Source organism: Astyanax mexicanus, chromosome 16 (assembly GCF_023375975.1).
Source record: "Astyanax mexicanus isolate ESR-SI-001 chromosome 16, AstMex3_surface, whole genome shotgun sequence".
In the NCBI taxonomy this organism is placed as follows: Eukaryota; Metazoa; Chordata; class Actinopteri; order Characiformes; family Acestrorhamphidae; genus Astyanax; species Astyanax mexicanus.
Window position 1 is genome coordinate 4,006,130 of NC_064423.1, and position 21,127 is coordinate 4,027,256.

The window sequence follows — 21,127 nt, forward strand, 5'->3', positions numbered from 1 at the left end:
AGCTCATCAGAATTTGAACGATATTTTAAACGAGGCAAATGTTTATTAATTGCAGTTCATGCTGCCAATGCGTTCATTAGTATTTATTAGTACAAATGTGATAGCAACTTTTTTTTTTATTTTCTTAAAAAAAAACGAAAAATAATATTAGTTAATTAATCATTAGTTAATGGTATATTAATAAAAAAGTTATTATAAAGTGTTAGCACTTTTATACACTAAAATTGAGCAAATTTAGTCCCAATAAGTATTGAAAGAGTACACCGACTGTATTTACGCACTTCCTGTGTGTGTAGACACTCCCTTTCTGTCAGGAATTGCCGCTTGTAAAAGTGTTTCCCGCCTTGTAAATTTTTGTAAATTAGTTTTCTTGAATGTAACTATTTTTCGTATGTAAATTTGATACATTTTTGTTTTATTTTGTTTTCTGACATGTTAATTTGTTTTACACTTCCTGGTTTACATGGTATTATCTTTCCAAAAATAAATATTAACTTGTGCTCAAGACCAGCTGACACTGAAAGCCTTGCTTCGCCTTTGGAAAAGTCATTCCTATTAGGAATTACATCCCCATATTAGATCCAACATTCCTGACAAGGCCAAAGGAAGCTTTTCGTCCACTCCAGCCAGAGCATGTGGAGCTGTTCCCTCTTCACATCTTTTTTAAGCGACAGCACCACACCCACCTCCACCCCCTTCACGACCGCTCTGGCTCTGAGCCTCTGAGCCTCTCGTATAGTTGATTTTGAAGGTGTTAAACATATCCGTCTGTTTTCCCCGGGTTGAAGTATCACAGCCGCGCGAATCCCAGCGAGAAGCTGCATCATCCGCAGCGGCAGTTGGTCTCCACCGAGATGCCCGGTAGCAGGGCCGAGCTAATCCCTGGTTCCATGGCAGAGATGGATGCCTCAATGTGCATCCATCCATCTGTTGGTGCCCCCCTGCCTATCCCCTCGCAGCAGCTGCTGTCGGCCAGCAAAATGGATGCAGCAGCAGGCCCAGGCATGAGGGTGGTCATCGTGACAGGGAGCCCCCAGCTAAGAGATAACTCCTGTTGGCTCAGAGCTGTAAATTACAGGAGTTACACATGAAACACGGCTTCCAGTGCAATTTCCCAGCCGGGGTCCTGATACAGTAAATAAAACCGCGGGGGCAGGGCCAGATCTTACACCCTCCCAAATCAGATAAGCATCTCCTCGAATAATGCCATTACTTACGCTCGCCGGGGCCGGCAGAGAGCCGAGAACCGACTTCACAAAGCCTCGAGAGGGCCTGCCGTCTGAACGCCCGTGCTTTAGACCAAGATTGGAGAGTTTAAGAAGTTCTCGCCGGCTTTCAGCTTTCAATTACAGTGACACTGCCTAAATAATACTAGCTACCTGTTAATAGAGCCTGGAAATAGTCGGCTACTCACACTCCTGATAAAAAAAATACATAAAAATACATTTTAAAAAGTAAAAGTACAAGTTCTCTGAGTTCCAATCCCAGATCATGCTGCTTGGCATCAGCAGCCGGAGTCAGAGAGACAGCAAGAGAGCACAATTCTACTGTAATATTTGTCAACACAGGCATCTATTAGCTTTTAGCTTCTCAGAGCCAATCAGCTTGCTGTTTAAACCGTGTGCAGCAGTTATTGAATAAGCCTCATTTTGACATGGAGATCTGTGCAGGGGGAGTAGCCAGAATAAGCTATAAAGACTGTGTGTACAGTTACTACTGAATACAAATAGAAGATGCCACTTATTTATGATTAATCATTGCACATTATACAGTAATTATTTGATCAATTTTGACCCCATAATCCTGCAATAATTTACTCTTTTTACAGAACATTAGGACGTTTGGGTTTTGAGCATTTTTAGGTTTTTTTTTTTTTTTTAGCATTTTCAACAGTTTCAGTACAGTTTCAGCAGCAGTTACTGGATAAGACTCCCTGTCGACTTGGAGATCTGCGCAGGGGCAGTAGCCAGAACAATCCAAAATATCATATTTTCACGCATTTTGCATTTAGATCAGCATTATGAACATGATAATCATGATAATAAGACCTTAAGTTCAGAGTATTTTGGTCTCTCACCATTCAAACAGATAAGAGGCTGGTCTTGCATAAGTGTATATTGGATATAACAGCAATTGACTTTTAAATTCCTATGAAGACTTTATATACTGCTGGTCACGAATAGAAGAAGTCACTCATTTACGACTAATCGTTGCACATGCAGTAATTATTTTATCAATTTTGACCCCGAAATTCTGCAATAATTTACTCTTTTTACAGAACATTGGGATGTTTGGTTTCCTTAGCATTATTATTATTATTATTATTATTATTATTATTATTATTATTATTATTATTATTATTTTTTTTTTAGCATCTTAACAGTTTCAGTACAGCTCAGATGTTCAGAAGGTAGACTACTTTTTATTTATATTGAAATGGATACTCTTTTTCACTTCTTCTCTCTCTCTCTTTCTCTCTCTGTCTATCTGTCTATCACTTACACATCACTTACACACACACATTGCAGCTTCTTTTAAGTTCGCAATTTTTCCTATTTTGCCTGTTTTTTTAGCTTTTTTTAGTCAGTTTAGATGTTTAGAAATTCGATCACTTTTTATTTTTATCAAAATGGATACTGTTCTGCGTTCTCTCTATCTTTCTATCTCTCTCTCTCTCTCTTTCTCTCTCTCTTTCTTTCTCTCACTCTGTCTATCACCCACACACACACATACATACGCACACCTACACACACACACATTGCAGCTTCTTGGAAATTTGTAATTTTTGCTATTTTACCTGTTTAATCCACGCATTTATCTCCTTTACAGAGAACCATTTTACTATTAAACATTAAACACTATTAAACAAACATTTTTGAATACAAATACAATCCCACTGTAAGGATCGTATATTAAGTGTTTCTCAATATAAGAAAAAATCCTAATCATTATAAATTGCAGCAAACTGTGTGATAAAATCATTATTATTATTATTTTTTTTTTCTTTTTTAATCCATCAACAGCCCTCATTTCATTAACATTATTATTATTATTATTATTCCTTTTTTAAGATTTATTATCACCCATAAAAGAAGCATCTCCCCTGATATCTCTGGTTAAAGAGGAGGGTCAGACACGCTCATGTTTTCTAAGCCAGCCCACCCTCAGGTAGTGAGCAAGAGTTATTAAAGGGACACGCTGTGCACTCGAAGTAGAAATGAAAGAAATGAAAGGGAAAAGGAAGGGGGGGGCGAGGGAAAAACGAACGCGAGCAAGTATCTGGGGTATTTATTTCAAGGGAGACGAAATTAATAAGCATGAGAAATAATAATCCGCAATGCAGGGCCACTTGGAACGATTACAGGAAAAACGCCAAAACCAATTATTTCCAGAAAACAAAGAGCGGTACTGAAGATGTGAAAAGCAGGTGAACAAACAGGCGAGCGCTCCTGCAGGGAAACGCACCTTTGACAGAAGTGAACCCACGCTGGCTGCGTCTGCGGCGCGTGTCTCACGCTGACGCGCTGACAGGACACGCTCGCTCCTCCGCTGAATGTAAGCAGTCAGACTGCCGCCGTTTACACACAGTTAGCACCCCGGCTGTAAACACATTTGTCATCCACGTACAAAAGAGACATTGTTCTTGGTCCGCTGCCATCAGGTATTATAGAAAGAAACAAAAAACTTATGCCTGGAGATGATTGACTACACGTCCACTTAACAAAACGGCTCGGGAGAATGTGTGCTTGAACCTTCTGCACTTTTAAAATAAAGCTACAGACTCAGAGCCTCAGCAGACTAAAGCTAAATACTGTATTTAACCACAACATTTACTGTAGACGCTTTTATCTGGGGAGCTGTTTAACTTGCTGAACTTACATTGCAACCAACACAGATACCATAGCAGTATACCATCTTAGCGACCATCTAGCAACACCTTAGCAACCACCACAGACACCATAGTAACACCTTAGCAACCACCAGGAAACACCTTAGCAATCCCCTTAGCAACAACATAGCAACCACTTTTTTAATGCCATAGAAACCCCCATAGTGAATAGTGGGAGCAATTTCAACAGCGCAACACAGATACCATATCAGTATACCATCTTAGAGACCACCTAGCAACCACTTAGCTACACCTTAGCAACCACCACAGACACCATAGTAACACCTTAGCAACCACCAGGAAACAATTAGCAATCCCCTTAGCAACAACCTAGCAAGCACTTTGTAATGTCATAGAAACCCCCATAGTGAAAAGTGGGAGCAATTTCCACCTTCTAAACAATATAGGAACCACCATAGACACCATACCGACACGATATAAACCACTTTAGCAACACCATAGCAGCCATCATGGACACAATAGCAGCACCTTTAGCAACCACCTAGCAACCACTTAGAAACTACATAGCAACCAACACAGATGCCATAGCAATATCTTAGCAACACCATAGCAGCCTTCATGGACACAATAGCACCATCTTAGCAACCAAACTGCATAGCAAACAACACGGATACCATAGCAGTATCTTATCGACCACCTAGCAACCCCTTAGCAACCGCCTTGCAACCACTTTGTAATGCCATAGAAACCACCATAATGAACAATGGGAGCCATTTTAGCTGCACAACCATCCTGCATTTCCTTCAGGAAATGCACTTTTCTAGTTTGCAACGTTTTTCTTCATAGTTTAGAAGAATTCAGTATTAAACTATTAATGCAGATTTTTTTAAATAATTAAAAAGCATAGTCAAGATATATATAACCATTTTTTTCACTCGTCGTCCGTATTTGAGAGCTTTAAACTGTTCATGAGTTGTTTTTTTACCACAGACTTAAAAGAGCCTTGCAAAACTAAACTAAGCACCTCCTCGAGCGCCTCCATACTGTAGAAAAACTCATTTTCAACAGGATTTGGCACATAATTTACACTTTCTTTCTATTTGCATTGGATTATTACAGCCTCAGGTTATTTTTAAACCTTGTATCACCAGAGGTAAAAGGTGCTGGAAAATGTTCTGCTGCAGAAGTCTGCACAGTTGGTAATAACTGACTGACATTCGGATCACAGTGTCCGATGACCAATCAGGAGCTCTGTAGGAGAACATGTCATTAAACGGAATCGGTGGTTCAAACCGTGCTCCAGTTTTGGCACCTTAATTGTTCTCCAGGGCTAGCCTCAAACACAGAGCACTCCAATTTATTTATAATCCAATTTATTGATTGGATTTGGAGGATATTTGGAAAAGGCTTGACTCAAAGAACGTGGCTAATCAATCTCCTTGATGGAGGGGATCAGGGCGAGCGGGGACACTGCCAAGAAATATGGCCGCCGGTGGTGGTGGCCCTGTTTTAAACAGGCCCTTATGCAAGCTTGACTTGCTGCCAGGGTACAGTTTTATATGGAACGGCATGATGAGTGCGACTTGCTCCATAAATCCACAACAATACTGATAATGATGCACAGACAGCTGTGTGTGCGTCAGTCCATTAAGGCTTCCCATTAACACAGCGTCTTCCTCTCCCCAACATGCAGGGGAGTCGGCCTTATCCAAATTCCAAACAGCAACAGCACAAATTAAGAGCTACGGAAAGTGTGCGCATATCGGCCTCCTGCTGCCTCCGGATGCATTAAATAACTATCACTAAATGATACGCGGTAGAGATGCACTGAATATTTGGCAACCGAAATGACAGTATATGGCCATAAAATAAATGATTAAAATATTTTTGATTGGAGAAGCATAATCTCACTCTGAAAAAAAAGAAAAGAAAAAAAAACAACCTTCAACTCAAGGATAAAAAAAGAAAATTAAGACTGACTAAGGAATAAGTATAACTGTTCTACAGTGCCACAATTATTGCCATTATTTGAACCATTTATGTATTTTTTTTCTACTGTAGTTTATAAAGTGAATAAAAGTATATAGAAACCTTTAATGATTAATTCATCACTTCCTGTTTCCCTGTGGTACAAATTTGGTAATACACCATGACCTTTGTAACACCATGAGTGTGTCCCAATTCAGGGGCTGCATCCTTTTAAGGACGCGGTCTATGAAGGTGTGTCTTTTGAAGGATGGGTAGGCTGCGATGGCAGTACTGAAATGGGACACTCTACCCTACGGAGTATTTCCTGTTTCCTGTTTGAGACTCTACCCGCCACAACTAAAGTCAGAGCTGAGAAATGAACCAGAGATTCTGATTCTCGTTTATCTTCAGACCACAACTGTGCACTTAAGTAACTGTGTTGCTTAAATGTTTTAAATGTGAACGAGTGGAACTGAACATAACAAATAAAAGGGCGTTTGAAATTAAGTTGAAAAAAGAGAATAAATGCATATTTATTATCTTCAAATCATATCAGACTGAAAACTACATTAAACTGTCTGATAAGCAAATATGTTCATGTTGGTGCAATATATTATTATTTTATTTTATATATTTATATATTTATATATTTTATATATATATATGTATATATTATGTAGTTTGTAGATATTTAAATACTATATATACTAATCAATTAATATATACAATATATAAGTGTATTATAAGTATATATACGTATTTATATATCTATAGACTACATAATACTACATATATAAACTAAATAATACATATAATATAATTACAATATAACTAAATAATATATTATATAAATAATAATATAAATAAATATATGAATAAGTATTTATATATCTATAAACTACATATTTTACATAATACAGCTGAAAGTAGGCTGCATCGGCCTTCAAATGAGTCCTTGAATTGGGACACACGACATATTTATTGGAAGCCAATAAACGTTTCTTAACCAGGGGTGCCAATAATTAATAAAAAAAAGAAAAGAAACTATACTTTTTGTTTGGTGTTTGGCCATAGCATTAAAAATGCTAAAGAACTTACAACCACATTTTTTTATATGATGATAATGATAATAATATGATGATAATAATCATCAGTACCTAATGATATGCATAATCTACATTCTTCTCTATGTTAAAGAAGATGCTACCACCTCCACGTTTTTGACAGTATTTGACAGCAATCCAAGACCTCAGCTCAACTCTACTGAAACTGGATGCAGCCGACTACCCTTCAGTCCAATTCAAGCCGCATTCCTTCCCTTTGCTGAAGAAAACTGAAGAAAACTGAAGAAAAGATAAGAGTTCAACATCTTAAATAATTTAAACGTAACTCCTACTCCAGCTTTCATTTCAGAGGCTGGGAAATCTTCTCGCAACACTCACAATAAAACAACATGCCCATAAAAAAAGCAGACAAAAACAGAAGCTTCCTCTTATTTGTTACAAAACCCCCTTTTTCCTTTATGAATAGATAAAGATGTGCTGGAAGTAGGTCTGACTTTCAGGCTGCATTCTCAGCCCATGTGCTTCACTAAAAAAATAAGCCGAGGACTGAGAGGAAGAGAAAAGAGTTTTATTTAGTTTAGTTTTTTTTTTTTTTTTTTGTTATTGCTGTTATAGAAAAATATTGTTATAGAAAAATTGGCTATGATTGGAGTAAAGGTCAAAGTAGAGCTGGGCAAAACTTCAGTATCAATAAATGTATTGTAATAGAAAATGTTTCAACACCAGTTATATGATTTTTAAACACATTTTCTTGTATTTTTACGTCACTCAGAACCTACCAATGGCCTGCAATGGCCTGCAATGGCCTATAAAAGATCATTTACATATCATATGTCATAGAGCAGTGCTTACTCAATCAACTAGTACAATGAACTTTACCTCTTATCTACTGTGAGCCAGCTTCTGCCAGAGTGTCTGTATGGTAGTTTGTAAAGAATGAACCAGTAGTCCTTGTAGAACAGTTAGAACTAAAGGTCGAAAGGCAGGTCGCAGTTCTCGTGAACGTTGGACACGGCCGCCTCGGAAAACTTACAGAGTCTGGTTTGAGCTCAGAGGAGCTCCGGCACAGACACGAGAGCACCGCTATTCCTCCTATTATTACGGATTTTTGACATATACATGTACTGAAATCTTTTGATCAACATATACAACATATATGGGATTGTATATAGGATTAACCCCTGCTCATTCACACTTAGCTTGGTCACCAAAAGTCACCAAACACAACAGATTCCATTCCATTTTCTCACAAAATATCAGAACATCTCACATTTAAAGCTTTAAAAACTTTAAACCCCATGTTTCGCTGTTTCTATCGTTCCCAAGTGCAATAGGATTGGTAGATTTGCCAACCAATGAGAAAAAAGAAGCATTAGATTCATTACAGCTCTAGTGTTCATATCAGTATCCTTATCAGAACTATATTGCATTGACTGAAATGATAAAATATCACAGTATAAACCATATTTAAACATATTTGTCAGCAATATATCATAGTAATAAAAAGCTGTGCTATTTATAAAAAGTAAAAAAAAAAAAAAAAACTAGCTAAAAATCAGCTAAACTGCTGATAAGGTGCATTTTAATCTGATATATTAGCCAGATAATATACTGCTATAAAGAAACGCTGTCTCTGCTGCTCCATGCTGTTTATACATGCAGTATGTGAAGCGTACACTGCTCACATCCATGTGACTCCATTGATAACAGTTTTTAAAAGCTTGGCGGCAAATTTTCACCATTCTGTGCACAGATATATGCATTGGAACACAGAATATTCTCTCTATATGTATTTTCTTGCTCTTACAAGGCAGCTCTGACCAATCAGAGGAGACGATGTGCTCCCATGGTTTATTGGTGCGCATTTTGGTGCATTTACCAACTACAAGTGTAAAAAAAACACCCTTAGACAAAGTGAAATCTGCACCAAATTAAAATAGTAGAAAACCACACCCTGAGGAAAATGACAAAAAAAACGACAAAATATATTCTAATACAAGCATCAATCCCAGACCCCAATTCAGGTCCTCACCAGCTCATCAAATTCAGAACCTCTACAGTGACCATCACTATCACTGTGTTCATCAGATCAAAGACATCAGAAGAGTCGATCATCATCATCATCGTCAACGTCATCATCATCACTATAATCACTATCATCATCAGCAGCAGCAGCTGATCACCAGGAATCGATAATGGGCGGAGCTTAATAACAGACCAATAAACAAGCTCTTACCTAGTACGCCGAGCCGGTAGTTCAGGGTTATGACGATGACGTTGCCATAACTGGCCAAGATGCTGCCGTCAAACATATTTCCAGTGCCTTCCATATAAGATCCACCATGGATGAAAACCATCACTGGCTTGGGGCTCCCACTTTCACGGATGTCTGTGAAAAGGAGGAAGAGATCATTCAATAACGAAGTACAAATGACTTTTGAAGATACAATCAACTTTTTTTTTTCTTTCTGGCCCTCTTATTGGTGCCAATTTGCCACATTGGCTTTGCTATTTAGAGTAATAGTGTAAGAAAAGTTCAAATTCAGATTTTAGATGGTCAATTTCCTATGCAACAGTTTTAGATGTTAGGTTTCTGGTAATTAGAGATGTTTAATATAATTTAAAATGTTTATTTTTTTATTTATTCTCTTCATTTTAATACTTTTAAGCCATTATTTCAACTTTTTTGAAGCTTACATCCACACTTTAGCTTGCTACTAATGTTATTATTATATCAATAGATGTTGTTCCATTGGTTCAATGTAGGTTGATGATTTTTTTTGTTGGTCGGAAAATAAATTATGTTAAGTAACCTATCTCAAATGTAACGTGTCAACATCTCATAGATAGATGTAAGATACTAATATTTAGTTGCGTTTATGAGCTGTGGTGCAAATAAATGTCTAATAAACTTCATAAACTTCATTTATGCCCACATAATGGTAAATTCAATATCTACATCTAATGCTTGGTTTGGATGCCTTCCGGAATTTCATTTTTTAATAAAATGTAATGTCTGTCTGATTGATATGAGAGTCCAACATCTTTCTGATATTAAATTGATGTCTGGAATCTGGAATGGAGTCATTAAGACTCTATTAGTCGCAATGCTCCCAACACTAGGAGCGTAGGGACAAGCACACACCTCCTCTGATACATGCGAAGTCAGACCACGCCTCTTTTTTGTCAAACTGTGGTTCAAGATCTCAATTGACCATTGAGTGTTTATCTGTAAATATCCCACCTATGCTGCTATGCATATTCTTTATTATTAACTCTTTATTGATGTGTATGAAAGTTTAGAGATTGATAGTTAATTCTGCTGTACTTAATAAAGGAAATAATTTATCATATCAATTTGTCAATCTGTCTCTAATAAGGCAGTCAATACACTTGCAGTGTTGAGTTGAGCCACAGAGCCTTTCAGGCCACAGTATCCAGAATACAGTTTCAAACCATTGCTTCAGGCCATAAGCAGTGTTAGCCTATAGTGTTGGACCTCAGTATTAGGCCATAGTGTCGGGCCATGTACAATATATAGGCCCATATATAGTGTCAGCTCATAGTCTCAGACCATTGTGTTGGGCTACACTCTTAGGCCATAGTGTTGGGACACTTTATCACACTGTAGTGTTGGCCCAAAGTGTTGGTGTTGGGCCATGAACTATACAGTGTTGGGCCATGGTGTTTTAAGCCATAAGTAGAGTTGGGCTACGCTGTTTGGCTATAGTGTCGGGTCATAGTTTTGGGCTATAGAGGCGGACCACAGTGTTGGCCCATATATTGTGTCAGCCCATAGTGTCAGATCATTTTGTTTGCCTACACTGTTAGCCGACAGTGTTGGGACACTTTATCGGGCTGTAGTGTTGGCCCAACATGTTGGTGTAGGGTCATATATAGCGTCGGGCCATAGTGTCAGGCCATAAATAGTGTTGGGCTACACTGTTTGGCCATAGTGTCAAGCCATAATCAGAGTTAGGCTACATTGTGTGGCCATAGTTTTGAGCCATAAAGTTGGAACATAGTGTTGGGCCATATGCCATGTATATATAGAGTCAGCTTATAGTGCAGGCCATTGTGTGGGGGTACACTATTAGACTACAGTGTTGGGACACACTATTGGGTCATAGTGTTGGCCCAAAGTGTTGATGTTGGGTCATATATATAGTGTCGAACCATAGTATCAGGTCATGAGCAGCTTCGGGCTACAATGTGTGATTATAGTGTCGGGTCATAGAGTCGGACAATAGTGTTGGGCCATATATAGTGTTGGGCCAAATATAGTGCCAACCCATCATGTCAGGCCATTGTGTTGGGCTACACTGTTAGGCCACAGAGTTAGGACACAATGTTTGGCCACAGTATTAGGCCAAAGTGTTAGGCCATAAGTAGTGTTGGTCTACACAACCAAACTGCCATATACAGTGTTGGGACATATGCCATGCTGTATATAGTGTGGGCCCATATATAGTGTTTTTGGGTTATAGTGTCAGGCTATAATGTAAGACTGCACCTTTAGGTCACAGTGTTGGGCCATACAACATATAGTTTTGGCCATAGTATCTGATTTCCCTGTTAGGCCGTAGTGTTGGGTTAAAGTGTTGGGACATATTAAGCATTTTTTAAGCAACTTTTATTTTTGTCTAAAGATATTTTGTCATTTTCTTATTTTTTCTTTTTAATGTTTTCTTTTTCCAGTTTCATCAGCACAAAGCACTGTGTTTTTAAACTGGCATTTTATGGTCTAATAACAAAAATAGTTCCTAGTAGGTGTTCTAGTAAGCGTGAGTCTAGTAAGCCCACCTCCCTGAGGACCCCATCTCATCTGCTCCTCCTAAATGACCTTCCTTTGTAGCTTTTCCAAGCCATGACGGCCAGGAAAGCATAATTTTGACTCCCGATTCTGTGAACAAAGCCTGGATCAAGCTTTTTAAAATTCACATCGAGCTCTTATTAACATGTAGCTTGGGCCAAGAAAGCCGCTATGGGCGAGCGGATCCGGTTCACCTGGGAGGCATTTTCAAAACAAGAACAATGTCGACGATCACTTTCATCTCGCACAAAGCAGACAGCCGTTACTCCATGGGTGCAGGGGATCCACACAAATCTCTGATAATTTATTGAAGTTTGGTGTTCAGGGACACTCTTCATGAGGCCTCATAAAGCGAAGAACAAATGAAAAAAGCAATTATTTTCCAAAATGTTTTCTCTAGGCCTGGAGACGAGAGACTTTTAGCTAGTCCCAATCCTCATGGTTTCTTTCTCATTTGGATATTTCTGGTCTGAGTTTCCTCGTCTTTGAGGAGTTCTCACTTCTCACGTCCTCCCTTCAGTTCAGGCTAATATTATGTGAGTGTGTGTCTCCACATACACACACACACACACACACATTTTTCAGACTACAGTGTGTGTGTGTGTGTCACAATATGTAAATGAAAGTGAGAACATGTGAGTTAGTGAGAATATAAAAATGTACACGTCTTTATATGAATAATCAAAGAAAAGCCAGACAGCAGGCAAAGCAAATCGGGTTCTCAACTTTTTTTTCTTTTTCTTTTTTTTTTTGCCTGAATCACATATCTGCATCCTCACATCTCCCATTCACTTTGATGAATTAATTGAATCACTCCAGAGCAGTTGGATCCACAAAAGTGCATAAACTAGCACAGCAAGGACACAGGAGCCCAACTGAATAATGGCAGATAGCAATTCCTTAAAGAAATGAATGATGCTGTTCATTTCTTACTCTGTATGATCGAGGCGGTGGAAAAAAATGCTTAGAAATCTCACAATGAGAATGAAGGTCCATATTTACGGTATTTTTTATGATCTATTATGAGAATAATACATCCACTTAAATAATGGTCTATCAGAAACCCATACAGTCAGACCATAGTGTTGGACCATAGAGTTGAGCCACAGTGTTGGGCATAGTGTTGGGCCATAGAGTTGGGCCATAGTGTTGGGCCACAGTGTTGGACCATAGTATTACACCATAGAGTTGAGCCACAGTGTTCGGCATAGTGTTGGACCAGAGTGTTGGGCCATATGGTTGAGCCACAGTGTTGGACCATAGTATTGGACCATAGAGTTGAGCCAGAGAGTTGGGCATAGTGTTGGACCATATCGGACCATAGAATTGAGCCACTGTGTTGGGCATAGTGTTGGGCCATAGATTTGGGCCATAGTGTTGGGCCACAGTGTTGGACCATAGTATTACACCATAGAGTTGAGACACAGTGTTGGGCATAGTGTTGGACCATTTCGGACCATAGAGTTGCGCCACAGTGTTGGGCATAGTGTTGGGCCATAGAGTTGAGCCCACTGACTTGTGCCAAAGTGTCATGCCAACATAATTGTGTTGGTCCAGAGTGTCAGGCCAAAATGTTGGACCATAGTATTAGGCTACACTTTGGGCCAGTATGTTAAGCGACAGTGTCAGGCTATGGTGTTGTCCCATTGTGTTGGGCCATTCTGTTTGGACATGGAGACATACCATAGTGCCGAGACATAGAGTTAAGCCAATCACTGTGTTGGGTCATAGAGTCAGGCAACAGTTTCAGGCAAACACCATTGTTTTGGGCCAAAGATTTTAGCCATCATGTCAGGCCACATTTTTGTGGAATAGTGTTGGACCATTGTGTTGGGCCATAGAGTTGAGCCACAGTGTTGGGCCATAGTATTGGACCATAGAGTTGAGCCACAGTGTTGGGCCTAGTGTTGGACCATATCGGACCATAGAGTTGAGCCAGTCTTGGGCATAGTGTTGGACCATATCGGACCATAGAGTTGAGCCACAGTGCCGGGCCATAATTTTGGACCACAATGCTAGGTCATAGAGTCGGGCCAGATAGTAGTTCCTTAAAGAAATAAATTATGCTGTTCATTTTGAGACAGAGATAAAGATGTTTTGACATCTCATAAATGAGAATGAAGGCCTGAATAATGCATCCATTGAAATGATGGTCTATTAGGAACATGCAAAGAGCATAGAAAAGATGATGCTCCCTCCATGACCTGTTTTGCCAGTATACTATCTAAATCTGCATCATCCACTTGTCTGTTGGATAAGGATGATTAGGCGAACAGAGGCATGTAGACGGAGAACAAAAGACGAAAGAGAAGAAAAATCTCTTGACTATAGAAGCTATAAATGCTGATCAGCTCAACATCAGTGTAATGTTGAGTATGGGAGTGAGTATGCTTGGTATTAATATCAAAACACTTATTTCTGCTTCTTCTTCTTCTTCTCCTTCTTTTTTTTCCCTCTTTGTTCTTGGGCTATTAGAGCGCAGAACACTTTCAAAGTCAAACGACACGGAGAAGTAAAAAGTCAACGTGACGCAAGCCCTCCGCGCTACTTCGCCCGATCAAAGGGCTAGTTTTGAAATAAGCTTCAGTTTCTCCAGCATAAATCCTTTTAATTGAGTCATCCAGTCCACCCCCACCAGCCTCGGCTCCTCTCAGCGTGTGCCGGTCTCCAGTGGAGCACAGGGAGCTCGTCTTTGCCGGCTGAAGAAGGTCCGTCACGACGCAGCGGCAGCGGCATCAGCATCGGCATCAGCGCCCACTGCGTGGCTCCTCCTGACGAGGCTGTGAATCCAGGGCTGCGCTGCTGTTCATGCGCAGATGCTCAAATCAAAAGTGTGAAGAGTGGGCGACCCTCGAGCAGCTCTGACCTGATATTAGAGGTGGCATTATGCCTCTTCAGCTCGCGGGGAGCCATTCTGCCTCAAAGAGGAACCGCTGAGAGGCTAATAAAGACCAAGCAGGACAAAGATTGGCAAATTACTGCAGCAAATTCCCAGCTTCCCAGTAACCAGAGGAGTTCCAGAGGAACAGCTGAGGGTGATGAGCTTGGATTGGTTGTGGTGAGATGCTGGCTTTAATCTGAGGGGCCAGATTTGTGTGGGGTTCTGCTCAGGCTTTTAAAAACCATGGTGCTTTTCAAGGAAAGCAAGAAGTTCCACAACGGCTCTCGCTTTGTGCTGAAGAAAAACCTACTACCTTGGTTCAAGCTTGGAACCACATTTTTTTTTTGGTTTTATAACCTATTTTTGGTAGTTGAAATGCATCAAATGGTTTAATTAGGTACATAATGTGTACTTTGATGGAAAAGTGTAAAATATAGAATAGACTTGAGAAGTTTTGATTGATTACATCGTTTTTTGTGATGAAAATTCACATAATTTGATAGGAAAGCGTGATCGGACTGTCAAATAGGTCATTAGGTCTCATTAAGTATAGAATCAACTTATGCTAAAATGTATAAAGTATGAATATGACCTCAAAAAAAAAATACTATCACTAAGCCAGTATGTCAACTTTGTTTTGTAAGGATATTTAACCATTTTATATATTTGTTAATATTTCAATCAGTTTTTGCTCTTTAAAAGCATTAATTGCATAAAAATGCATTATTTTGCTACTATATGATCATTATATCAGTGGAACGAAATGGTATTATGATATCATGATATATTTTATGAATAAAATTGTTTATCACAATATAACATAACCATCAGTGAGTCAACTTTAAAAAAAATATATAAAAAACTGTATATTACATATTCAATGTCTGAATATTTAAAATAATGCTAATTATATATATATATATATATATATATATATATATATATATATATATATATATATATATATATATAAAATAACTGTCCAATAATGTTATGTTATGTCATCATAATAGTGGAACACAATATTCTTCTTTTTAAATTTCCTGAGACAATATATCATCTAGAAAAATGTGAGTACTTATTGTGACATCACTATGTGTAATGACCAATTCCCTAACTACTATTGGTTTAACAGTACATGTAGAGGGAACTAATTGAATTTATGCAAAATGATCAGCAAACACTTAATGTTATAGTTCCACTTGGACTTTTCTTCACGGAATTTCTGAGATAATGCTGTTGGCATCAGCAGCCGGAGTCCGAGAGAACACAGTTGGCCGTGCTATAAGTGGTAATGAAGTTGGTCAGTAAGTGATTCACTTAAGGCTCTGGCTTCACATGTACAGTATCAGAGGAGGCATGTGCTGGTCCTCACCCTCCTAGGGATGGGATAATATATATTTTAGTAAAAAATAAATAAATAATTTGGAAATACATATAGAGTACCAGTTCTGTTTATTTATTTTTTTATTCCTACATTGTAAATTAATACTAAAGTCATTCAGACTATGAATGAACACATAAGGAATCATGTAGCAACTTAAAAGTGTTACAGAAATACATTTAAGTACTCTTATCTGAGGTGCAGCTAACTTGTGTATTTTCTTAGGCTGGTAACTCTTAGTAATCCTTTCCTGGTGGCGGCCCTGATGAGGGCCAGTTTCACCATTATATCATTTTTGATGTTTTTTTTTTTTTTCGCGAATGAACTTGATGATATTTTCAAAGTTCTGACATTCATTTTTTTTTTTTTTACTTCTTTTGTTAAGTATTTTTTTTCTTCTCATTATATAGATTAAAACATTACTCTATAAATATTCACTATTCACTGTATACCTGTAACTCTACCTCTTCACTACTTTACTTTAACTGATGCTCTCAAACACTTTATTAAGAGACAAGAAATTCAAGTAATTTATTAAAAACGATTTCAGCACAACTGTTAACTGAAAGTCTGAAAGAGTTAAAAATATAAAACATATTCTGGAGACTTTTTTGTTCTTAGTTCGGATGAGTTTAGTGTTAATCTACAGTGTACATTTTATAATAATGAAAATTTTTTTTTTTTTATTTAAGATGTGTTTTTTTTTCAGTTCCTGGATTAGACGGTTTAGCTGAGTGTATTCAACAACAGCTGCCATAATTAATATATATATATATATATATATTCATATGTATATATATATACATATATATACATACATATATATGACCCATTATTTTACTATCTGTGATAGTCATTACACACATAGGGTATAGTATATAGTATACACACAGAGGCTACAGTATATATAGTATAAATATATTAGATGGTCTGAGCTCGTGAGGTTGGGACTGTGCTGTTTAAAATGCCGGACCCGGTGAAAATATACTATAAACACATCTCGCCAAGTTCCAGGCCGGCACTCTGCCCAGCACATTGTCTCCCACGCTTAAGCAGATTATTCTGTGTGCTCTGAATTTTTGATGGAGTTAATGCGCGCCGCTCGCCAGGATTCTCACTGTATATTTGTGTCGCTCTAATCTTTTGATGTGCAGATCAAAGCCATCCCGGCTCTTTCCTGGCTTTAGCTGCCTCTAATTGGTGCTTATTTCACTTGATTATACAGAAGACAACCTTCGTTAAGTTTGTGATCTGTCATTAATGAGAGAGGAATTTGTGCATCGCAACAAATCGGCTCGAAACTATAGATCCATATGTGCACTTTTTTAATTTTAAGTTTTAAAAATACGTTTGAATAGAATAAAAGTGGATTTTTCTTGCACTATAAATCGCAAATTAGTTTGAAGTTAAATGAATAGTGTCTTTTGTATGTAAAACTAAAAATTCCCAAAGAATACCGTATTTTATTGGCCGTACTCATCATATTATAAGGCGCAGTATCAATAAATGTCTATTTTATGGTCTATTTTCATATTTTTTATACATAAGGTGCATTGGATTATAAAGCACTATGTAGGTGACACTAGTAAGGAACAGGGGTGTCGCCATATTTCCCTTCCAATTCAGCAGGTGTCACCACTGAGGGGGTTGGTGAAAAAAATACTGTTTATTTGGGTGAGTAAAGCATATATTTATAATATTTTAAAGTGGTTAGCAGCACTTAGCGCTAGTAAACGCAGCACGATAGCACAAAACAAAGGAACCCTGAGGAGTCCAGTAAGCCAGGGCGCTATCAGCTAGCGGTTCATCCCAGTTAGCTTGTGTTAAAACTGCAAACACGCAGACTACACTTCTGATATGCTCGCCTCTTAACATGAAATGAAAGAGCTAGTGCTGCAGTTAGCGGCTAATGCTAATGCTGCTGCACCCAGCCTTAGTGCTTTAGAAGCACCAGATTATAAGGAGCTCTGATGATTTTTGGAAAAATTAAAGTATTGAAGGTGTGCCTTATAGTGCAATCTGTAGTATCAAATGCAAACCTTAAATTATTAACATATTAATAATATGTTGGCATTTTATTGGCATTGGCAACTTCTTTTTCATTGGCTTCTAGAACCATCTATTCGCAAACTAGGCGTGTCCATCAGTCACTGACACTCACCGTCTGTGTGTAGTCACTCCCTCAGGCTACTTGCAGATAAACTTGCAGATCATACATAATGTTTAACTGTCTGTCTTTGATGTTGTTTGGCTGTTGTAGCATATTTTTAATTCTCTTTTATTTTTATTAATTTACTGAATGATGCTGTCAGCACTTGACAAATGTACAGTAGCTGTAATTTTGTTCAAGAGTAAAAATAGGTTTAAAATTGATGCTGTGATGAATTTAATGATTCAATTAAATTCTGTGTTAATTTTTAAAATTTAGTAGTAAAAACAAAACTGTTGTTTTTAATATCTAATCTTTTTTATGAATATTTCAAATTAGTATTAGTAACTTAGAAAAAAAATTAAAAGAAAACTACATACAACTCTACAATAATATGAAGTAGAATTATAGTGCAAAGCAATTGATTTTAAACAAGTTTTAAGTTAACTTAATTTTTTAAAAGCAACTGGTTTCTTTTTTTTTTTTTAAGTAAACTCAACTTATCCAGGCTTACAGTGCATATTTCCAAAAAAAAAATAATAATAATTTGAATAATGGACAAGTAAGCTCGTAGCTTTTAGTATGTAGAATATTATTGACTATAAGAACATATATTGTTGCATAGGAAATCAAATGACCTTTCAGCAGCCTTGTATTCGCTGCATCTTTTGGCTGATTTTAACAGATTTTGTTACTTCAGCTTTTTTAATTGTGTAATTTTTGAAACGTAGAAAGGTTGAAATCATGCAAAAAAGTGTTAAGATTTTGGTATTAGGGTTATTAGTTTTTTGCATATATAAATATATATATATTTTTTTCTCAGGTGGGATGCAACATGTACAAAAAAACTGAAAAGAAAACTGAAAAAGAATTCAAGCAAAAACCTATGGAAGGTTAACAATTACGTGTCTGGAATGACAGGAGACATGTGACATACTCTTAGAACATCAAGCAAAAAAGACAAAACACATCCAGCAAAAAACTAGGAAGAAAAAGAATCTTCACTCTCAAAAAAAGGACAAGAAATTTAAGAAAAAGAAAGAAGAAAAAAATCGGAGGGTTCCGTTTGTCATGCAAATCAGTTTGGCATCAAAAAAAAATACCTTCATCCTCTGCACCGTCATTATCACCTAAATCATCACTCTGTTTCTTTGTAAGAGGACCTAGGATCAAGAATGGAGAAGATGTAGGAAACAGAGAATACAAGAACACACAAGCCTTCAAAAAGCTTCAGCTTCAGAGATACAAAGAGTGTGATTTTTTCTTTTCTTTTTTTCTTTTTTTAGCGCCATTTTTACAAAGAAAAAAAAAAAAAAAGAAGATCTAAGCAATCAGATATTCAAACATTTTCCAAAGCTAGAGTCAAACACTCTTTAAGTAAATAAAGAAACAATAAAGAAGACTGGATGTCCTGGATCATCTGAAAATCTGATGCAAAAATTAAAAAGTCTCAAAAATACTTCTGTACGAATTTTTTTACGCACATTCATTTTTCAACAAGTTGGTTTTAGCAGTTTTTAGCAGATTTTCGAGAGTCAAAAAAAAAAATTCAGAGTAGTCAAAAGGTAACAAAGACACAACATTTTTTCTTGATATTCTTTAAACATTTCAAGCAAAATCAGCACATTTAAAAAAAAAATACAATTAGATCTGGACAGCCAATAACATCCCTCTGCTTGAATCTTTATGTTATCACTGATTATGAATTAAATATCAAAAATTAAAATTCAATTCGTGCACAAATTTGTATCCAAATCTGAAAAGAGTAAAGGAAATAATTAGGAGTGTGACGAGATATCGTGGCACGAGATCTCATGAGATTAAGACGTGACGATATTTCTGGACAAGCTTAAACCTCAGGGGTCTCATTGGAAAAAAAATTAGTTTAGTGTGGATTTTAAAGCAGGATCTGGCAACACAGTAGTGATAGCAGCGAGTGTGGTGTCTGAGCAGTGAGAGCAGCTCTCAGCAGAAGAGGAAAATTCAGGTATTTGTATAGAAGATGCTTCTGCTACTTTTAAGTTGTATGTCTGGCTGCATTTTGGCTCCAGTGGAAACAATAAACGGTAACAGAGTGACCAACAAGACACAAACCATATATAAATACTGTAAGTAAATCCTACACGTGACTGTTTCATAGACAGCTGTACTAATCCCTTAGCTCTGTACTGTATTTAAAAACATGTTCTGTCTCTGTTTCACTTCAAGCATAGTCTTAATATGACTGGTTATGGTTCTGCATAGTTAAATTACAAGAGATTTAGGAGAAAAAAACACAAACCATAGTCTTAATATGACTGGTTATGGTTTGCACTTATTGTTTGCACTATATAAGAGCTAGAAAAGTTTTATTTTTATTTTTTATTCTTATTTCTATTTCTTATAAAATCAATGTGTGAGAGAAACCAGTCTGTTAAGTTTGCGTTTTATGATTTTGTCAAATAAAACTCTAGTTTTCAAGCCATTTTTCATTTTTGAAGTTTTCTTTAAAATGTTATTTTTAAATCTCGTCTCGTCTCGTTCTCGTGAACCCAGTATCGTGTCTCGTCTCGTCTTGTGATATTAGTGTCTCGTCACACCCCTAGAAATAATAGAAAATCAAATAATTTAATTTGATTTCCTTAAAGCCATTCAGGGCATAATAATCAATAATCATAATTTGCACTTTAAAATAGTCACACAGAGGGTCTGTAAGAGGCTGCTGCAAAAAACAGTAGTTATTTAGAAATCCACTGCATTATAACATATTAACACACACACACACACACACACACACACACTGGCTTCTACACAACATGCACACACACACACACACACCTCACACACTCACACACACACGTATACAGATGCATTCCTATACAGTAAAGCACACATAAAGCCAGCCGAGGACATGCAAGGCCTATCCGTGCACATGCAAGCGCCAGGCCACGTAACATGACGATGACTTCTCCTCCTAATAGTATAACCCAGGAGACTGCTCTCTCCCTCTCTCTCTCTCTTTCTCAGGGACAACAGGAC

General features: G+C 37.4%; 1 protein-coding gene across 4 annotated transcripts in view; it reads right to left on the bottom strand.

Moving 5' to 3' along the window:
• The window catches only part of nlgn1 (neuroligin 1), a 529,171-nt gene that overhangs the window by 236,603 nt on the left and 271,441 nt on the right, over positions 1–21,127 (bottom strand). For 3 of the 4 annotated variants that reach the window (XM_049465753.1, XM_049465754.1, XM_049465752.1), the window contains 2 exons: positions 19,213–19,272; positions 9,119–9,271 (listed from right to left, as the gene is read on the bottom strand). In XM_049465753.1, coding sequence (XP_049321710.1) covers positions 9,119–9,271; positions 19,213–19,272 — 213 coding nt within the window. The remainder of the gene's footprint in view (positions 1–9,118; positions 9,272–19,212; positions 19,273–21,127) is intronic. The other variant, XM_049465755.1, reaches the window with a different exon arrangement.